The sequence below is a fragment of the Bufo bufo genome, chromosome 5 (assembly GCF_905171765.1).
Source record: "Bufo bufo chromosome 5, aBufBuf1.1, whole genome shotgun sequence".
NCBI lineage: Eukaryota > Metazoa > Chordata > Amphibia > Anura > Bufonidae > Bufo > Bufo bufo.
Window position 1 is genome coordinate 333,818,948 of NC_053393.1, and position 16,824 is coordinate 333,835,771.

At 38.2% G+C, this 16,824-nt stretch overlaps 1 protein-coding gene across 5 annotated transcripts in view; it reads left to right on the forward strand.

The window, feature by feature from the left end:
• The window catches only part of LOC121001078 (cadherin-10-like), a 461,949-nt gene that overhangs the window by 254,316 nt on the left and 190,809 nt on the right, over positions 1 to 16,824 (forward strand). For all 5 annotated transcript variants that reach the window (XM_040431978.1, XM_040431980.1, XM_040431979.1 and 2 more), the window contains one exon: positions 14,625 to 14,812. In XM_040431978.1, the coding sequence (XP_040287912.1) occupies positions 14,625 to 14,812 (188 nt within the window). The remainder of the gene's footprint in view (positions 1 to 14,624; positions 14,813 to 16,824) is intronic.

Consider the following 16,824-nt stretch of genomic DNA (forward strand, 5'->3'; position numbering starts at 1 on the left):
ATGACAGCATTTCATAGGCCAGTAGTTTAGAAATGCTGGCATTCAGGGCCAGGGATCGAGGGTGGCTAGGTGGGAATTTACGCTTTCTCTCAAATGTTTGTGAGATGGAGAGCTGAACGCTGCCGTGTGACATGGTTGAGATGCTTGGTGACGCAGGTGGTGGTGTTGGTGGTACATCCCATGTTTGCTGGGCGGCAGGTGCCAACGTTCCTCCAGAGGCGGAGGAAGAGGCCGAGGCGGCAGCAGCAGAAGAGGTAGCAGGGGGAGCCTGAGTGACTTCTTTGTTTTTAAGGTGTTTACTCCACTGCAGTTCATGCTTTGCATGCAGGTGCCTGGTCATGCAGGTTGTGCTAAGGTTCAGAACGTTAATGCCTCGCTTCAGGCTCTGATGGCACAGCGTGCAAACCACTCGGGTCTTGTCGTCAGCATATTGTTTGAAGAAGTGCCATGCCAGGGAACTCCTTGAAGCTGCCTTTGGGGTGCTCGGTCCCAGATGGCGGCGGTCAGTAGCAGGCGGAGTCTCTTGGCGGCGGGTGTTCTGATTTTGCCCACTGCTCCCTCTTTTGCTACGCTGTTGGCTCGGTCTCATCACTGCCTCTTTCTCCAAACTGTGAAAGTCAGTGGCATAACCTTCATTCCATGTGGGGTCTAGGACCTCATCGTCCCCTGCATCGTCTTCCACCCAGTCTTGATCCCTGACCTCCTGTTCAGTCTGCACACTGCAGAAAGACGCAGCAGTTAGCACCTGTGTTTCGTCATCATCAGAGACGTGCTGAGTTGGTATTCCCATGTACTCATCATCAGGAAAAATAAGTGGTTGTGCGTTAGTGCATTCTATCTCTTCCACCCCTGGTAAAGGGCTAGGTGGATGCCCTTGGGAAACCCTGGCAGCAGAGTCTTCAAACAGCATAAAAGAGACTGCTGCATAACTTGAGGCTCAGACAGTTTCCCTGATATGCATGGGGGTGATGTGACAGACCGATGGGCTTGGTTTTCATGCGCCATCTGTGCGCTTTCTGCAGAAGACTGGGTGCGAGATAATGTGAACGTGCTGGATCCACTGTCGGCCACCCAATTGACTAATGCCTGTACCTGCTCAGGCCTTACCATCCTTAGAACGGCATTGGGCCCCACCAAATATCGCTGTAAATTCTGCTGGCTAATGGGACCTGAGGTAGTTGGTTCACTAGGACGTGTGGCTGTGGCAGAACGGCCACGTCCTCTCCCAGCACCAGAGGGTCCACTAACACCACCACGACCATGTCCACGTCCGCGTCCCTTATTAGATGTTTTCCTCATTGTTCCCGTTCACCACAATTTTGAGAATGGGAAATTTGGGAATGCTTTTTCAACCCAGAACAAAAAGTCTGCTTTTACAGTCACTACAAATAACTTGACCAGCAAAAACAGTGCAGATTTGGTTGAATAGAGATGTGAGACCTGTTTTTTTTTGTGCTGTGTGACAGGTATAGGTTTAATCACAGAATGACACTTCTATCAGCACGCTAGCGTGTGTCTTAGGTTTTTCTGAAAGACACTATCAATACCTTCACTGTAAGATTTTCTTTTTTGGATAGATTTCAAGTAGGCCTCAAATACCAGAAACTAGTTATTTTGAGAATGGGAAATTTGGGAATGCTTTTTCAACCCAGAACAAAAAGTCTGCTTTTACGGTCACTACAAATAACTTGACCAGCAAAAACAGTGCAGATTTGGTTGAATAGAGATGTGAGACCTGTTTTTTTTTTTGCGCTGTGTGACAGGTATAGGTTTAATCACAGAATGACACTTCTATCAGCACGCTAGCGTGTGTCTTAGGTTTTTCTGAATGACACTATAAATACCTTCATTGTAAGATTTTCTTTTTGGGATAGATTTCAAGTAGGCCTCAAATACCAGAAACTAGTTATTTTGAGAATGGGAAATTTGGGAATGCTTTTTCAACCCAGAACAAAAAGTCTGCTTTTACGGTCACTACAAATAACTTGACCAGCAAAAACAGTGCAGATTTGGTTGAATAGAGATGTGAGACCTGTTTTTTTTTGCGCTGTGTGACAGGTATAGGTTTAATCACAGAATGACACTTCTATCAGCACGCTAGCGTGTGTCTTAGGTTTTTCTGAATGACACTATCAATACCTTCAATGTAAGATTTTCTTTTTGGGATAGATTTCAAGTAGGCCTCAAATACCAGAAACTAGTTATTTTGAGAATGGGAAATTTGGGAATGCTTTTTCAACCCAGAACAAAAAGTCTGCTTTTACGGTCACTACAAATAACTTGACCAGCAAAAACAGTGCAGATTTGGTTGAATAGAGATGTGAGACCTGTTTTTTTTTTTGCGCTGTGTGACAGGTATAGGTTTAATCACAGAATGACACTTCTATCAGCACGCTAGCGTGTGTCTTAGGTTTTTCTGAATGACACTATCAATACCTTCAATGTAAGATTTTCTTTTTGGGATAGATTTCAAGTAGGCCTCAAATACCAGAAACTAGTTATTTTGAGAATGGGAAATTTGGGAATGCTTTTTCAACCCAGAACAAAAAGTCTGCTTTTACGGTCACTACAAATAACTTGACCAGCAAAAACAGTGTAGATTTGGTTGAATAGAGATGTGAGACCTGTTTTTTTTTGCGCTGTGTGACAGGTATAGGTTTAATCACAGAATGACACTTCTATCAGCACGCTAGCGTGTGTCTTAGGTTTTTCTGAATGACACTATCAATACCTTCAATGTAAGATTTTCTTTTTGGGATAGATTTCAAGTAGGCCTCAAATACCAGAAACTAGTTATTTTGAGAACGGGAAATTTGGGAATGCTTTTTCAACCCAGAACAAAAAGTCTGCTTTTACGGTCACTACAAATAACTTGACCAGCAAAAACAGTGCAGATTTGGTTGAATAGAGATGTGAGACCTGTTTTTTTTTGCGCTGTGTGACAGGTATAGGTTTAATCACAGAATGACACTTCTATCAGCACGCTAGCGTGTGTCTTAGGTTTTTCTGAATGACACTATCAATACCTTCAATGTAAGATTTTCTTTTTGGGATAGATTTCAAGTAGGCCTCAAATACCAGAAACTAGTTATTTTGAGAATGGGAAATTTGGGAATGCTTTTTCAACCCAGAACAAAAAGTCTGCTTTTACGGTCACTACAAATAACTTGACCAGCAAAAACAGTGCAGATTTGGTTGAATAGAGATGTGAGACCTGTTTTTTTTTGTGCTGTGTGACAGGTATAGGTTTAATCACAGAATGACACTTCTATCAGCACGCTAGCGTGTGTCTTAGGTTTTTCTGAATGACACTATCAATACCTTCAATGTAAGATTTTCTTTTTGGGATAGATTTCAAGTAGGCCTCAAATACCAGAAACTAGTTATTTTGAGAATGGGAAATTTGGGAATGCTTTTTCAACCCAGAACAAAAAGTCTGCTTTTACGGTCACTACAAATAACTTGACCAGCAAAAACAGTGCAGATTTGGTTGAATGGAGATGTGAGACCTGTTTTTTTTTGCGCTGTGTGACAGGTATAGGTTTAATCACAGAATGACACTTCTATCAGCACGCTAGCGTGTGTCTTAGGTTTTTCTGAATGACACTATCAATACCTTCAATGTAAGATTTTCTTTTTGGGATAGATTTCAAGTAGGCCTCAAATACCAGAAACTAGTTATTTTGAGAATGGGAAATTTGGGAATGCTTTTTCAACCCAGAACAAAAAGTCTGCTTTTACGGTCACTACAAATAACTTGACCAGCAAAAACAGTGTAGATTTGGTTGAATAGAGATGTGAGACCTGTTTTTTTTTGCGCTGTGTGACAGGTATAGGTTTAATCACAGAATGACACTTCTATCAGCACGCTAGCGTGTGTCTTAGGTTTTTCTGAATGACACTATCAATACCTTCAATGTAAGATTTTCTTTTTGGGATAGATTTCAAGTAGGCCTCAAATACCAGAAACTAGTTATTTTGAGAATGGGAAATTTGGGAATGCTTTTTCAACCCAGAACAAAAAGTCTGCTTTTACGGTCACTACAAATAACTTGACCAGCAAAAACAGTGCAGATTTGGTTGAATAGAGATGTGAGACCTGTTTTTTTTTGCGCTGTGTGACAGGTATAGGTTTAATCACAGAATGACACTTCTATCAGCACGCTAGCGTGTGTCTTAGGTTTTTCTGAATGACACTATCAATACCTTCAATGTAAGATTTTCTTTTTGGGATAGATTTCAAGTAGGCCTCAAATACCAGAAACTAGTTATTTTGAGAATGGGAAATTTGGGAATGCTTTTTCAACCCAGAACAAAAAGTCTGCTTTTACGGTCACTACAAATAACTTGACCAGCAAAAACAGTGCAGATTTGGTTGAATAGAGATGTGAGACCTGTTTTTTTTTGTGCTGTGTGACAGGTATAGGTTTAATCACAGAATGACACTTCTATCAGCACGCTAGCGTGTGTCTTAGGTTTTTCTGAATGACACTATCAATACCTTCAATGTAAGATTTTCTTTTTGGGATAGATTTCAAGTAGGCCTCAAATACCAGAAACTAGTTATTTTGAGAATGGGAAATTTGGGAATGCTTTTTCAATTCAGAACAAAAAGTCTGCTTTTACGGTCACTACAAATAACTTGACCAGCAAAAACAGTGCAGATTTGGTTGAATGGAGATGTGAGACCTGTTTTTTTTTGCGCTGTGTGACAGGTATAGGTTTAATCACAGAATGACACTTCTATCAGCACGCTAGCGTGTGTCTTAGGTTTTTCTGAATGACACTATCAATACCTTCAATGTAAGATTTTCTTTTTGGGATAGATTTCAAGTAGGCCTCAAATACCAGAAACTAGTTATTTTGAGAATGGGAAATTTGGGAATGCTTTTTCAACCCAGAACAAAAAGTCTGCTTTTACGGTCACTACAAATAACTTGACCAGCAAAAACAGTGTAGATTTGGTTGAATAGAGATGTGAGACCTGTTTTTTTTTGCGCTGTGTGACAGGTATAGGTTTAATCACAGAATGACACTTCTATCAGCACGCTAGCGTGTGTCTTAGGTTTTTCTGAATGACACTATCAATACCTTCAATGTAAGATTTTCTTTTTGGGATAGATTTCAAGTAGGCCTCAAATACCAGAAACTAGTTATTTTGAGAATGGGAAATTTGGGAATGCTTTTTCAACCCAGAACAAAAAGTCTGCTTTTACGGTCACTACAAATAACTTGACCAGCAAAAACAGTGCAGATTTGGTTGAATAGAGATGTGAGACCTGTTTTTTTTTGTGCTGTGTGACAGGTATAGGTTTAATCACAGAATGACACTTCTATCAGCACGCTAGCGTGTGTCTTAGGTTTTTCTGAATGACACTATCAATACCTTCAATGTAAGATTTTCTTTTTGGGATAGATTTCAAGTAGGCCTCAAATACCAGAAACTAGTTATTTTGAGAATGGGAAATTTGGGAATGCTTTTTCAATTCAGAACAAAAAGTCTGCTTTTACGGTCACTACAAATAACTTGACCAGCAAAAACAGTGCAGATTTGGTTGAATGGAGATGTGAGACCTGTTTTTTTTTTGCGCTGTGTGACAGGTATAGGTTTAATCACAGAATGACACTTCTATCAGCACGCTAGCGTGTGTCTTAGGTTTTTCTGAATGACACTATCAATACCTTCAATGTAAGATTTTCTTTTTGGGATAGATTTCAAGTAGGCCTCAAATACCAGAAACTAGTTATTTTGAGAATGGGAAATTTGGGAATGCTTTTTCAACCCAGAACAAAAAGTCTGCTTTTACGGTCACTACAAATAACTTGACCAGCAAAAACAGTGTAGATTTGGTTGAATAGAGATGTGAGACCTGTTTTTTTTTTGCGCTGTGTGACAGGTATAGGTTTAATCACAGAATGACACTTCTATCAGCACGCTAGCGTGTGTCTTAGGTTTTTCTGAATGACACTATCAATACCTTTAATGTAAGATTTTCTTTTTGGGATAGATTTCAAGTAGGCCTCAAATACCAGAAACTAGTTATTTTGAGAATGGGAAATTTGGGAATGCTTTTTCAACCCAGAACAAAAAGTCTGCTTTTACGGTCACTACAAATAACTTGACCAGCAAAAACAGTGCAGATTTGGTTGAATAGAGATGTGAGACCTGTTTTTTTTTGCGCTGTGTGACAGGTATAGGTTTAATCACAGAATGACACTTCTATCAGCACACTAGCGTGTGTCTTAGGTTTTTCTGAATGACACTATCAATACCTTCAATGTAAGATTTTCTTTTTGGGATAGATTTCAAGTAGGCCTCAAATACCAGAAACTAGTTATTTTGAGAATGGGAAATTTGGGAATGCTTTTTCAACCCAGAAAAAAATGTGTGCTTTTACGGTCAATACAAATAACTTGACTAGCTAAAACAGTACAGATTTGGTTGAATAGAAATGTCAGGTCTATTTTTTAGGCGCTGGGTGACAGGCTCAACTTGCCCCTGATGTAATATATGGCCAAAAAATAACCACACTGTTGATGGTTAAATGCACTTGGGTGACACAGGCTCAGCCTGCACCAGATGTAGTATATGACCAAAAAATAATCAGACTGTTGATGGTTAAATGCACTTTGGTGACACAGGCTCAGCCTGCAGCTGATGTAGGATATAGCACAAAATAACCACACTATCGATGGTTAAATACACTTGGTGATAGCTCGTGCTGGCGCACCACAAGTCACAAAATGACCGCCGATCACCCCAGAAAAAAAGTGATCTAAAAACGCTCTGGGCAGCCTCAAAAAAGTGAGCAAGTCAATAATAGCACTTCAATGATCTACAGCTGCAGATCGATCACAGAATGAAGTCTTTTGGAGGAGTTAATCTGCCTAATCTCGCCCTAACGTCGCAGCTGCAACCTCTCCCTATACTGATCATAGCAGAGTGACGTGCGGCGCTACGTGACTCCAGCTTAAATAGAGGCTGGGTCACATGCTGCACTGGCCAATCACAGCCATGCCAATAGTAGGCATGGCTGTGATGGCCTCTTGGGCCAAGTAGTATGACGCTTGTTGATTGGCTGCTTTGCAGCCTTTCAAAAAGCGCCAAGAAAGCGCCGAACACCGAACCCGAACCTGGACTTTTACGAAAATGTTCGGGTTCGGGTCCATGTCACGGACACCCCAAAATTCGGTACGAACCCGAACTATACAGTTCGGGTTCGCTCATCCCTACTCGTGACCATTGGGCAGTCAGTTCCCCAAGCCCTTTGACCCGGGGATACAACCTTATTAAATAGTGCCTTAAGTAATAATTTATATAATTGGGAAATCTTACCCTTCTGGCCTAAACTCCCTATTACAACATTCAGAGGTGAAGAAGTGTATATTTCCAAAAGTGAAGTTTTATTTTTTTCAATACAAATGAGCGTATCTGAAAATGCCAAAACCAACTAAAATTACTGATTTGTGTTAAAGAGGAAAGAGGGAGAACCCTCCCATTCCTCACCACCTGTGAAACATGATACAGATTACTTTTTTGCCAAAACTTATCCCCAGCTAATTTATCCAAATCCTTTAAAAAAAATTATCCCAGAGATAAACCATCCTCTAATAGTGGTCCAAGATCTAGAAAATAACTTTTAAGTTACTCTATAATCTTGTTCAACATTAATTAATCGCCCAAATTCCAACAGAGTAAATACATTATCAAATGGGGATCGCTCCACCAAGGTCTTACAGAGAGCTCTTTTATCCCAATCACAATATAGGGGAATTTTTTAAAACTAAATATTTATAGAAAGCATTTTTTATAGATACATTTTTTTTTTTACAGCACTATGTCATTAAAAATGGAATATAACATATTTTCCATCTGTAGTAGTGGTCTCAGGGTCTCAGACAGACAAAATGTTCTCAGAGAATAAAGTAACCTCAGCTTATCTTTGTGTGGTGAAATTGAGGAACAAAAGGTGCAAATATGTCATTGTATTTTGGATTTTCTATTTATAAAATCCCCTAGTTGTTAAAATCCCGTAGTGCTAAAAATGACACAATGACCTTATTCTATAGGTTTATCTGATTAAGGCAATACAGTATTTATATAGTATTTTGTTTGACTAATAAAAAAAAAATATTTGCAGTATAAATACAGCATTCTGTCAACCAATACCTTTTTTTTATATTATATTTACATCTACAGAGCTGTTTTAGGGCTTTTGTTTTGCAAGGCGAACTGTAGTTATCAGCACCATTTTTTAGGGTAAATACAACTTTCTGATCACTTTTTATTCAATATATTTAAGGAGGCAGAGTGACAAAAATAAATCTGGCAATTGTTTAGGTTGTTTTTTTTCTCCATTATAGTGTTTACTGTATTAGTGTTTTGCTGTTTTACAATGTAATATTTTTGATATTTTTATATACAGCAATACAATCATTTTTTATAGCTTAAAAAATAATTAAGCATATGATTATGTTTTTTCTACATTTTTAAAAATGTAATTTTATTTAATTCGTTTTACTTAGGGGACTTAAACCTGTGATGGTTTGATCACTTATGCCAAAGTCTGCAACAATTGTAGAAAGCGGCTTAGATTGTGAGACCGCTTCATGCATATAGTACATCATACACATATGACAGCCACTGTATATACACAATATATCACAAATGGGTTAAGAAGCCAAGATAGGAGCTGGTATACATGGAGTGACTTATAATAATAATAATAATAATAATAATAATAATAATAATAATAATAAAAAAAAAAAAATTATATATATTTTCTTATAAAAATACATAGAATATTCACATAAGTGGCCTTTTAAAGCAGTCCAAAAGATAATTTAAATGTGAAACAGTATATAAGATTTATTAGACATTTGGACAGGTCCAAACTATGAGAAGCCTATAGAACCATTTTTTTTTTATTATTTTTAAAGAAGAATTCCATGCAAAATCAGCCTATCTCAGAATATCTCTTTAATTTGTGAATTGAAAGTGGCCCACACTTTTGAACCCTTACCTGCAATTTTCATAGGTCACTGTGATTCAGGCACCACTGACGCTGGATATTTTTGCCCATTCATCCAGAAAAGCATTTGAGAGGTTAGATACTGATTTAGGACATAAGAGCCTGTTTGTGGTTTTTGAGAAGTTAAAATCAGGACCTAAAAAAAAATATTAAAAAATCCCATTGTGTTATTCTTCCTCCACCAAACTTTACAGTTGGAACAATGCAGTCAGGCAGAAAACTTTTGGCTAGTATTTGCCAAGCCCAGACGTGTACATTAGATTGCCAGATAGAAAAGTGTGATTAACCACTTCACAGAATGTTTCCACAGCTCCAGAGGACATTGTTGCCTTTATACCACTCTATCATACGCTTAAAATTGTGCTTGGTTATTAAAGGCTTGCCTGAAGCTGCTTGACTATGGAAACCGATGCCATGAAGTTCCTGGCACAGTTTTTGTTCGGATGTTAATGGCAGAAGATGTTTGTAGTGTTGAGCGAGCATGCTCGGCCGAACTGCTGTTCGGCTCGAGCATCGCTATGCACGGCAGATCCAAGTGCTCGGCCGAATACTTCGGGTGCTCGAGTACAATTTAATACAATAAAAGTCAATGGGAGACACCTCTCTATGAAGAAGAGAGGGTGTCTGGTTCACAAAAAAAGGTTATAAATTGATGGAAACCCATCAAAATGGTTTGGAAACATCATTAAGAGGATGGCTGGATGTGTCTTGGACGTCTATTATCTATGAGATACAATAGACAACCACACAAAGGCTATATGCAAAAAGCCAGGTATATGCAGGCTCTCAATCTATCCATGTGTCAGATGAGAGCTGATTTGGAATATCTCATAGTGCACGAGGCTGTCATTGTAAGGTATGCTGGCTGTTATCTGTCTCATGGATAGATGGATGGCTTGTACATACCTGGCTTTTGGCATATAGCCTTTGTGTGGTTGTCTATTGTATGTCGTACATAATGGGAGTCTAAGACGCATCCAGCCATCCTCTTAATGATGTTTCCAAAACATTTTGATGGGATTTTCATAAATTTATAACCTTTTTTTATGAACCAGACACTCTCTTCTCTTCCGAGCAGGGGGTGCCTGGGGTACTCCCATTGACTTCCATTGTGCTCGGGTGCTCGGTAGAACACACGAGCATACCGATGTGTTCGGCCAGAGTACTCGAGAACACAAGCACTTTAGCACTCGGTGTCTAAATTGCTGTGTTTCCTAATGGTCCCTTTACACAGGACGAGAATCTAGCAGATTGTCAGGAAGAAAGCTCCTTCAGCTCCTCCATCGCTCTTTCCCATACTGCCTCATTGTTTGCCGGCAGCAGATTGTGTTTACACAGCACGATCTGTCACTGGGAAACAATTATTTTTTTTGTGCTGCAATTACTTGATAAACAAGCATTTTGCTTGTTCATCAGGTAATTGGCGGTGTACATTTATACCGCCAGATGATCGCTTACCAGTGTTACTAGTAGCGCTGGTTAGCGATGATCTGTTTAATTGTTGGCCCATGTAATGAGTCCTTTAGTACTTCTAAATTGCAATATTAGCACTCACAGTTGATCATTGAATATCTAGAAGGAAAGAAATTTCACAAACTGACTTTTTGCAACCATGGAATCTTATTATAGTACCAAACTCAAATTCAGTGAGGTCTTTAGAATGACCAATTATTTTACAAATGTTTGTAAAGGGAGACTGGCTAGGGGCTGGATTTTATACAGATATGTCAATCAGACAGAATTAAACACCTGAATTAAATGATTAAGAAGGTATGTCATATATTGTATGTGAATATAATTATATTTTTATTCCCTGGATGACAATGTGTATTTTTTCCATTTGTTTTTTTGACTGAATGCCCCTTCTTCTAAAAAACAAAAAAAAAAACAAAAAAAAAACAACTTTAATTATGACCTTTTCAAACTAGCATTTCACATTAGAAGTCAATTCATGTGCAAATGCATTTAATGAGTCCATTAGTGAATTAAAAGCTGGCTGGGATAAACATATGTCTATCCTAAGATAAATAAGACATAATATAACAGCAGACCAGATGGACCATGTGGTCTTTTTCTGCCACTAATCTTCCATGTTTCCTTTTTCTTTTAAACAGCACTTAGAACAAAATTATAATGTTTATAATCACCAAATGACCAATTTAATTTGTGTCCATCATGCTTATAGCTACACAAGTTTGGTTGAGGTTTTGAAAGGATTTTAACTCCTTAACATATAGTCATGTAGAGATCTATTATTAAGCTTAACCGGTCGTCAGGACCAGGCTACTGAGCATTCTTCATATGTGACAGATGCCAGCTATATAATATAGTAGGATCCTGGCCACAATGACCAGGATCATCTATGACATCAAACCTAGTCATTTAACAGCTCATATGTCTTGGTCAATAGGGATTGCAGAATTTGTGGGTTTAGGCAGTGGGAGGGAGCTCCCTATACCTTCCAATCAGAGCCCCCACAGCAAATATGTGGGGCTTTGATTAGTTACCATGACAGCCTGGAGCCCATGCTATGTGTGAGGCACATCTGAGCAGACAGTGTCTCAGAATCCTATTAACGACAATAGTATTCTATTGTGGTCTTTGGGACAAGCAATCGGAAAATCACAGGTTCCAGTCCCTTAAGGGTAATAAAAGGTAACAGCAGCATCGCCAGTAAATTCTTTATTGGACGGACTTCACAGAAAGTGTACCATAAAAAACAGACAGCAACATTTCGGTTACATCATAGCCTTTGTCAAGCCTAACACAGAGTGGCAATATCCACCCTAACGAAACCTGGCAATGCCTGTTCCATGCGGCCATCAGGACTTTCACAGCGCGTCCCCAAAAGCGCAATGCGCATGTCATACCTAACAACCAACATCATCCAGGACCTGGGGAGCGTGCGTCGTGCGTCATACACCCAAATTGCATGACGATCATATGATCACCACATGACCACATAATCCCCGCCTACTCGGTCATTCACAATACAGCAGGGGATATGTATAAAACCTATGTGTATAGCCAAACGCTCTCTATGCAAAATGGTATGTGCAGCCGCATCAAATCCATATCACCCACCCATGACCATATATAACCATGTGATCATAGATGTATCTATATTCTGCACCAATCAGTATTTCTCCTTATTCATTAACCGGCCATAAATGTATATATACTCCGCACCCCCTGTATTATCAGGGGCTGCACAGAGCTGTAAATCTATAATCCAATGTAAAGCTGTAATCCAATGTTCGGTGCTCCTGAGGATCTACGGTCGCTGTTTGGCTGTTGCATTCCTGTAATAAAGTAAAAAATAAATAAATAAATAAAATACAAAAAACCCTATAAAAATTCAAATCACACCCCTTTTTCAATTCCACATATAAAAATAAACAATAAATAAATAAACAAAATAAATATTCCAAAATGGCCAAACTATTAAAATATAAAAATATTTTTCCTGTGTGGTAAACACTATTTTTTGTGCATCTTGCCACCTCAAAAATTTTTTAAAAAGTGATCAAAAAGCCACACTAACTGCAAAAACATTTCTAGTAAAAACTACAGTTCACCCTACAAAAATAAGAACTCATACAGCTCAGTAGACAAAAATATGAAAGTTATGGCTGTCAGAAAATGTTTATGCAAAGTAAATTTAGATTTTTTTCAAATGTTTTAGATTTTTATTTTTTATTTTTAAGTAGTAAAACAAAATACCAACTATACAAATTTGGTATTGCATAATTGTATGGACCTGCAGAATTAGGAAGTCATGTCATATTTAGTGCACAGTGAATGACACAATATCAAACCCCCCAAAAAATTGTGAAATTGTATTGTTGTTTTTTTAATTTCACCTCACAAAGAACTTTTCCCCTGTTTTCCAATACGAGACATGGTAAATAAAAGCTTGCCATCAACAAAAACATCTTGTGCAAAAAATATGCCCTCAAATTGCTATGTGAATAAAAAGTTTAAAAAAAACGTTAAAAAAGTTAAAATAAAAAGTTAAAAAAAGTTATGGGTCTTGGAATGTGGGGAGAAAAAAACTAACATTGAAAAGCAGAAAATGAAGCTGGTGCTTAAAGAGTTAACAAATATGCACTGCAGATATGTTATTGAATAATAAAATGAACCTGAAGATAAAGTGTGTGGATGTAGAGGGTAAAGACACAGAGGGGAATGGTGGATAACAGACATCTGATCTATTGTTTTGAATTAGATGGAAATATTTTCATGTACAAAACAGTGACCTCAGCAGAGCATCTAAAGTTTTTTCATAGTTTCCAAATCTGTTGGAAGCCAGTATGAAAAATGTGCCTCCAAAACAGAGAGCACCTCTATATGATAGATATGATATATCTTCCGTAGCCATTGAGTAACCATATTGTGTGACATTAGTGGTATTATATTTTGGTGGCCAATGACAACTTAAGAAACAGTTGAGTGATCTTCTGCATTTGGAGCAGGTGGATATTTAAGAGGAGATCTGTCAGAGTGGAGGTCTCTCCTAAAGAGCATGTTTTGGATGATTGAAGTGATCTGGGACCAAAATGTGATTACAATAGGTATCAGATCGTAGTAAATCCATTAGTTTGGAGAGTAATACTATTGATAGATTATGTTATACAAGTTTTCTTGCATATGGACACAATATGATGGACCATGAGACCTTGAATATATCTGCTTCATTTCTTCTTCATTTAGTAAGATTGAGGAGTCATCAGAAGAGATAAAGTGCCTCTTTAATGGAATATCTAATTTCTGGAGGTGGCTATAGAGCCTGGATAACTTGTGTATTGGTGGACTGGTTTCAGAGGAAAACTTTTCAAACATAGTAAGCTCTCTCTTAGTAGTTATTGATAATTTATAGGGTGATACCAGAGTCTTCAGTCGTCTGGAGTCTGAGGAGTTTGGAGTGGAGAGCATTATGAGAGCCGGATGTGGGTCCTGGGGTGTACAATAATAGAAATGTATTATTTAAGAGAGATGAGGCTCTCTTAAATTATGTTGATTAGACTCACATCCACAGTATAAGAATGAGCAATGGCTGCTGCTATCACTCGTCCTCATACAAAACCATTGTTCCTGAGAAGCAGAGTGCTGTTTGGACAGTACTATCTGCTGACTGGGAACAATGATTGATGTACCTGATTATTTCACATGATGAACAAGCATTTTGCTCATTTATTAAGTGATATGTGGCACAGTAGAAATGATTGTTCTAGATAATTGTCCCAAACATCCGCCCATGCAAATGTGGCTTAAGGATCTCAATAGTTTGTTATATTTTAGTCTAATCTTCCATGTTTCTAGTATAAAACAGAATAAAAGTATGTTGTATTGTAATTTACTGTTACATTGTGGCCTGTCAAGTTATTTTTTATATGAATTTGAAGAGCTAGGTGACATTTAACTTGAAAAACATTTGAAATGCAGCCAATCCATATATTTTTGTAAGTACAATTTCATTAGAGCGTACATTAGTGACACAAGCGTGGCCTAAAATATGTTAGCAGATTTACTACTACAATTACTGATAAATGACATTATATTGGCAATGCCCTTTATACCTTTCATTTTCAGATACATACCATCTCAGTGTCTCAGAATACTCTCCTCCTGGAACTGCTGTTGGTCATATAAAAGCTGTAGATGCAGATATTGGCAGAAATGCAGAAGTTAGATACAGAATAATAGATGGAGATGAAATGAATATGTTTGATATAACCACCGAGAAGACAACACAGGATGGAGTCATAGCTATAAGAAAGGTATGTTTTTCAATCTATTTTAAAATGTTCAAACAAAGATTTCTTATGTAGATTTCCTATACTGGTGTTTTACTTAAATTTTAATAAAATTATGAATAATATTTTACAGGGGTTTTCCAGAACTTAGGTATTGATGGCCTATCCCCAGGATGGGGTCATCAATATTCGATCAGTGGTGGACACCCAGCACTAAATTGTTTTGGGCAGCCACTGGCACTGGAAACTATACAGTGGATGGAGCCATAAACAGGAGGCTCCGTCTACTTTGTTGTGCCAGTGCCTTGGTACGACAGCTAAGCTCCCATTCAAGTAAATAGGAGCCGACCTGCAGTATGCTGGCCCCAGAAATGCACAGAGGTGCCAGTGGCTGCCCGAAACAGCTGACTGGTAGGGGTGATGTTGGTGTCCTGAGAATGGGTCATCAATATCTAAGTCCTGGAATACCCTTTTAATTTGACTCCACTTTTAATCAATATTGCCAAGCCTTCATTGAATGGAAATTAATAGCAATACTACTTATAGAAAAGGAGAAATAATTTGTCTTTCTGATCTTCAAAAATTCTGGATGATGTTTTTCTATATGAGAAGTCAGATTTTCACATATAAAGAATCCATTGTATTATTCTTATTTGTTTTCATCACTTTTATATATAGCACTGGCATACTCTGTAGTGCTTTATAGACATTATCATTTCTTTCTGTCTCCAATGAAGCTCACATTCTAAGCTCAGTATGTCTTTGGAGGTAACCAGGGTAACCTGGAGAAAACACAGGGAGAACATACAAACTCCACACTGATTTTGTCCTTGGTCAGATTCAAACCTAGGACCCCAGCAATGCAAGGCGACACTGAATCCCCAAGCTGTACAATATTTGATTGGTTTACTATATAGGTTCCAGCAATAAGAAATAGAATTCAAACTAAGAAACAGCCAATTGATGACAGCATGACTATTTCACAATATGTGAACTTAAATATTAAAAATCCTACCTCCACTCAAAGCAATAAAAATTCTGATGTGGTTGGTTTACAATTGAAAACTAATACAATTAGACATTCAGTTTTCTAATCTCTGTAAGTTGGTGTATTAAGGAGGCAAACCTATCACAGTGAAAAGTTATAGAAATAGTAACAAGTAATAATATGATAATATAGCATGCTGTAATACAAATAAAAATCCTCAAAAGAACATTTTATAATTCCTTCCTTTTCCTGTGTGTGAGGAGGACAATGGTAGGTAGCGTTCCCACTGGACAATGATGGTTCTTTTACACAAATAGATAGTCTGAAAGAAGCAAATTAAGTCCAGCCGACACCCGATTCACCTCACACGTTGCACTGGGAAGGAGCGTGCTCCACATCAATTGTATAGAAGGATCCCAGTAATGATATCACTTGAAAATGTATTCATTTGTTTCATCTTCTTGCAATATATATCAAATATTGACGCGCTTCGGCAAACAGCCATTCTCAGTCAATCACACAATGCATCTAATACATGTACCTATATAGTGCACATGGATCGGACGCAGGTAACTCAAGTCTCGCCCAGTTTAGGGCGGTAATCAACGCGGCGCAAATCAGTAACATGGTTTCATTATCACATTGTTGTTAACAAATCATTAAACTTCAGTTCTCATAATTACATGAACAAAGGATATCATGGTTCCAAAAGGAGGATCAGCGTAACATTTGAGTCTATGGAAAAAATCTAAATATCAGTACAAGTAAGCAGAGTGGGACCACAATTACTAGCGTGCAATCTCATAATCATGGTTCAGTCCCTTAGGGTGTATCGTATTCAGGGTATGAATCCAATACACTTCCCTAAGTAACAGGAGTTTCTTAATGTCACCACCCCTCCTATCGATAGCACACCTATACCAGTCCTTAAAAGGACTTTTGTGACCCTATTAGCTAGCGTTTGGTGTCCCTAACAGCCTGTCCCTGCTCCACACAGCAACCTCTCCCTTCACTGGCAAAAGACTAAATATAAAATGGCGGCCAGATC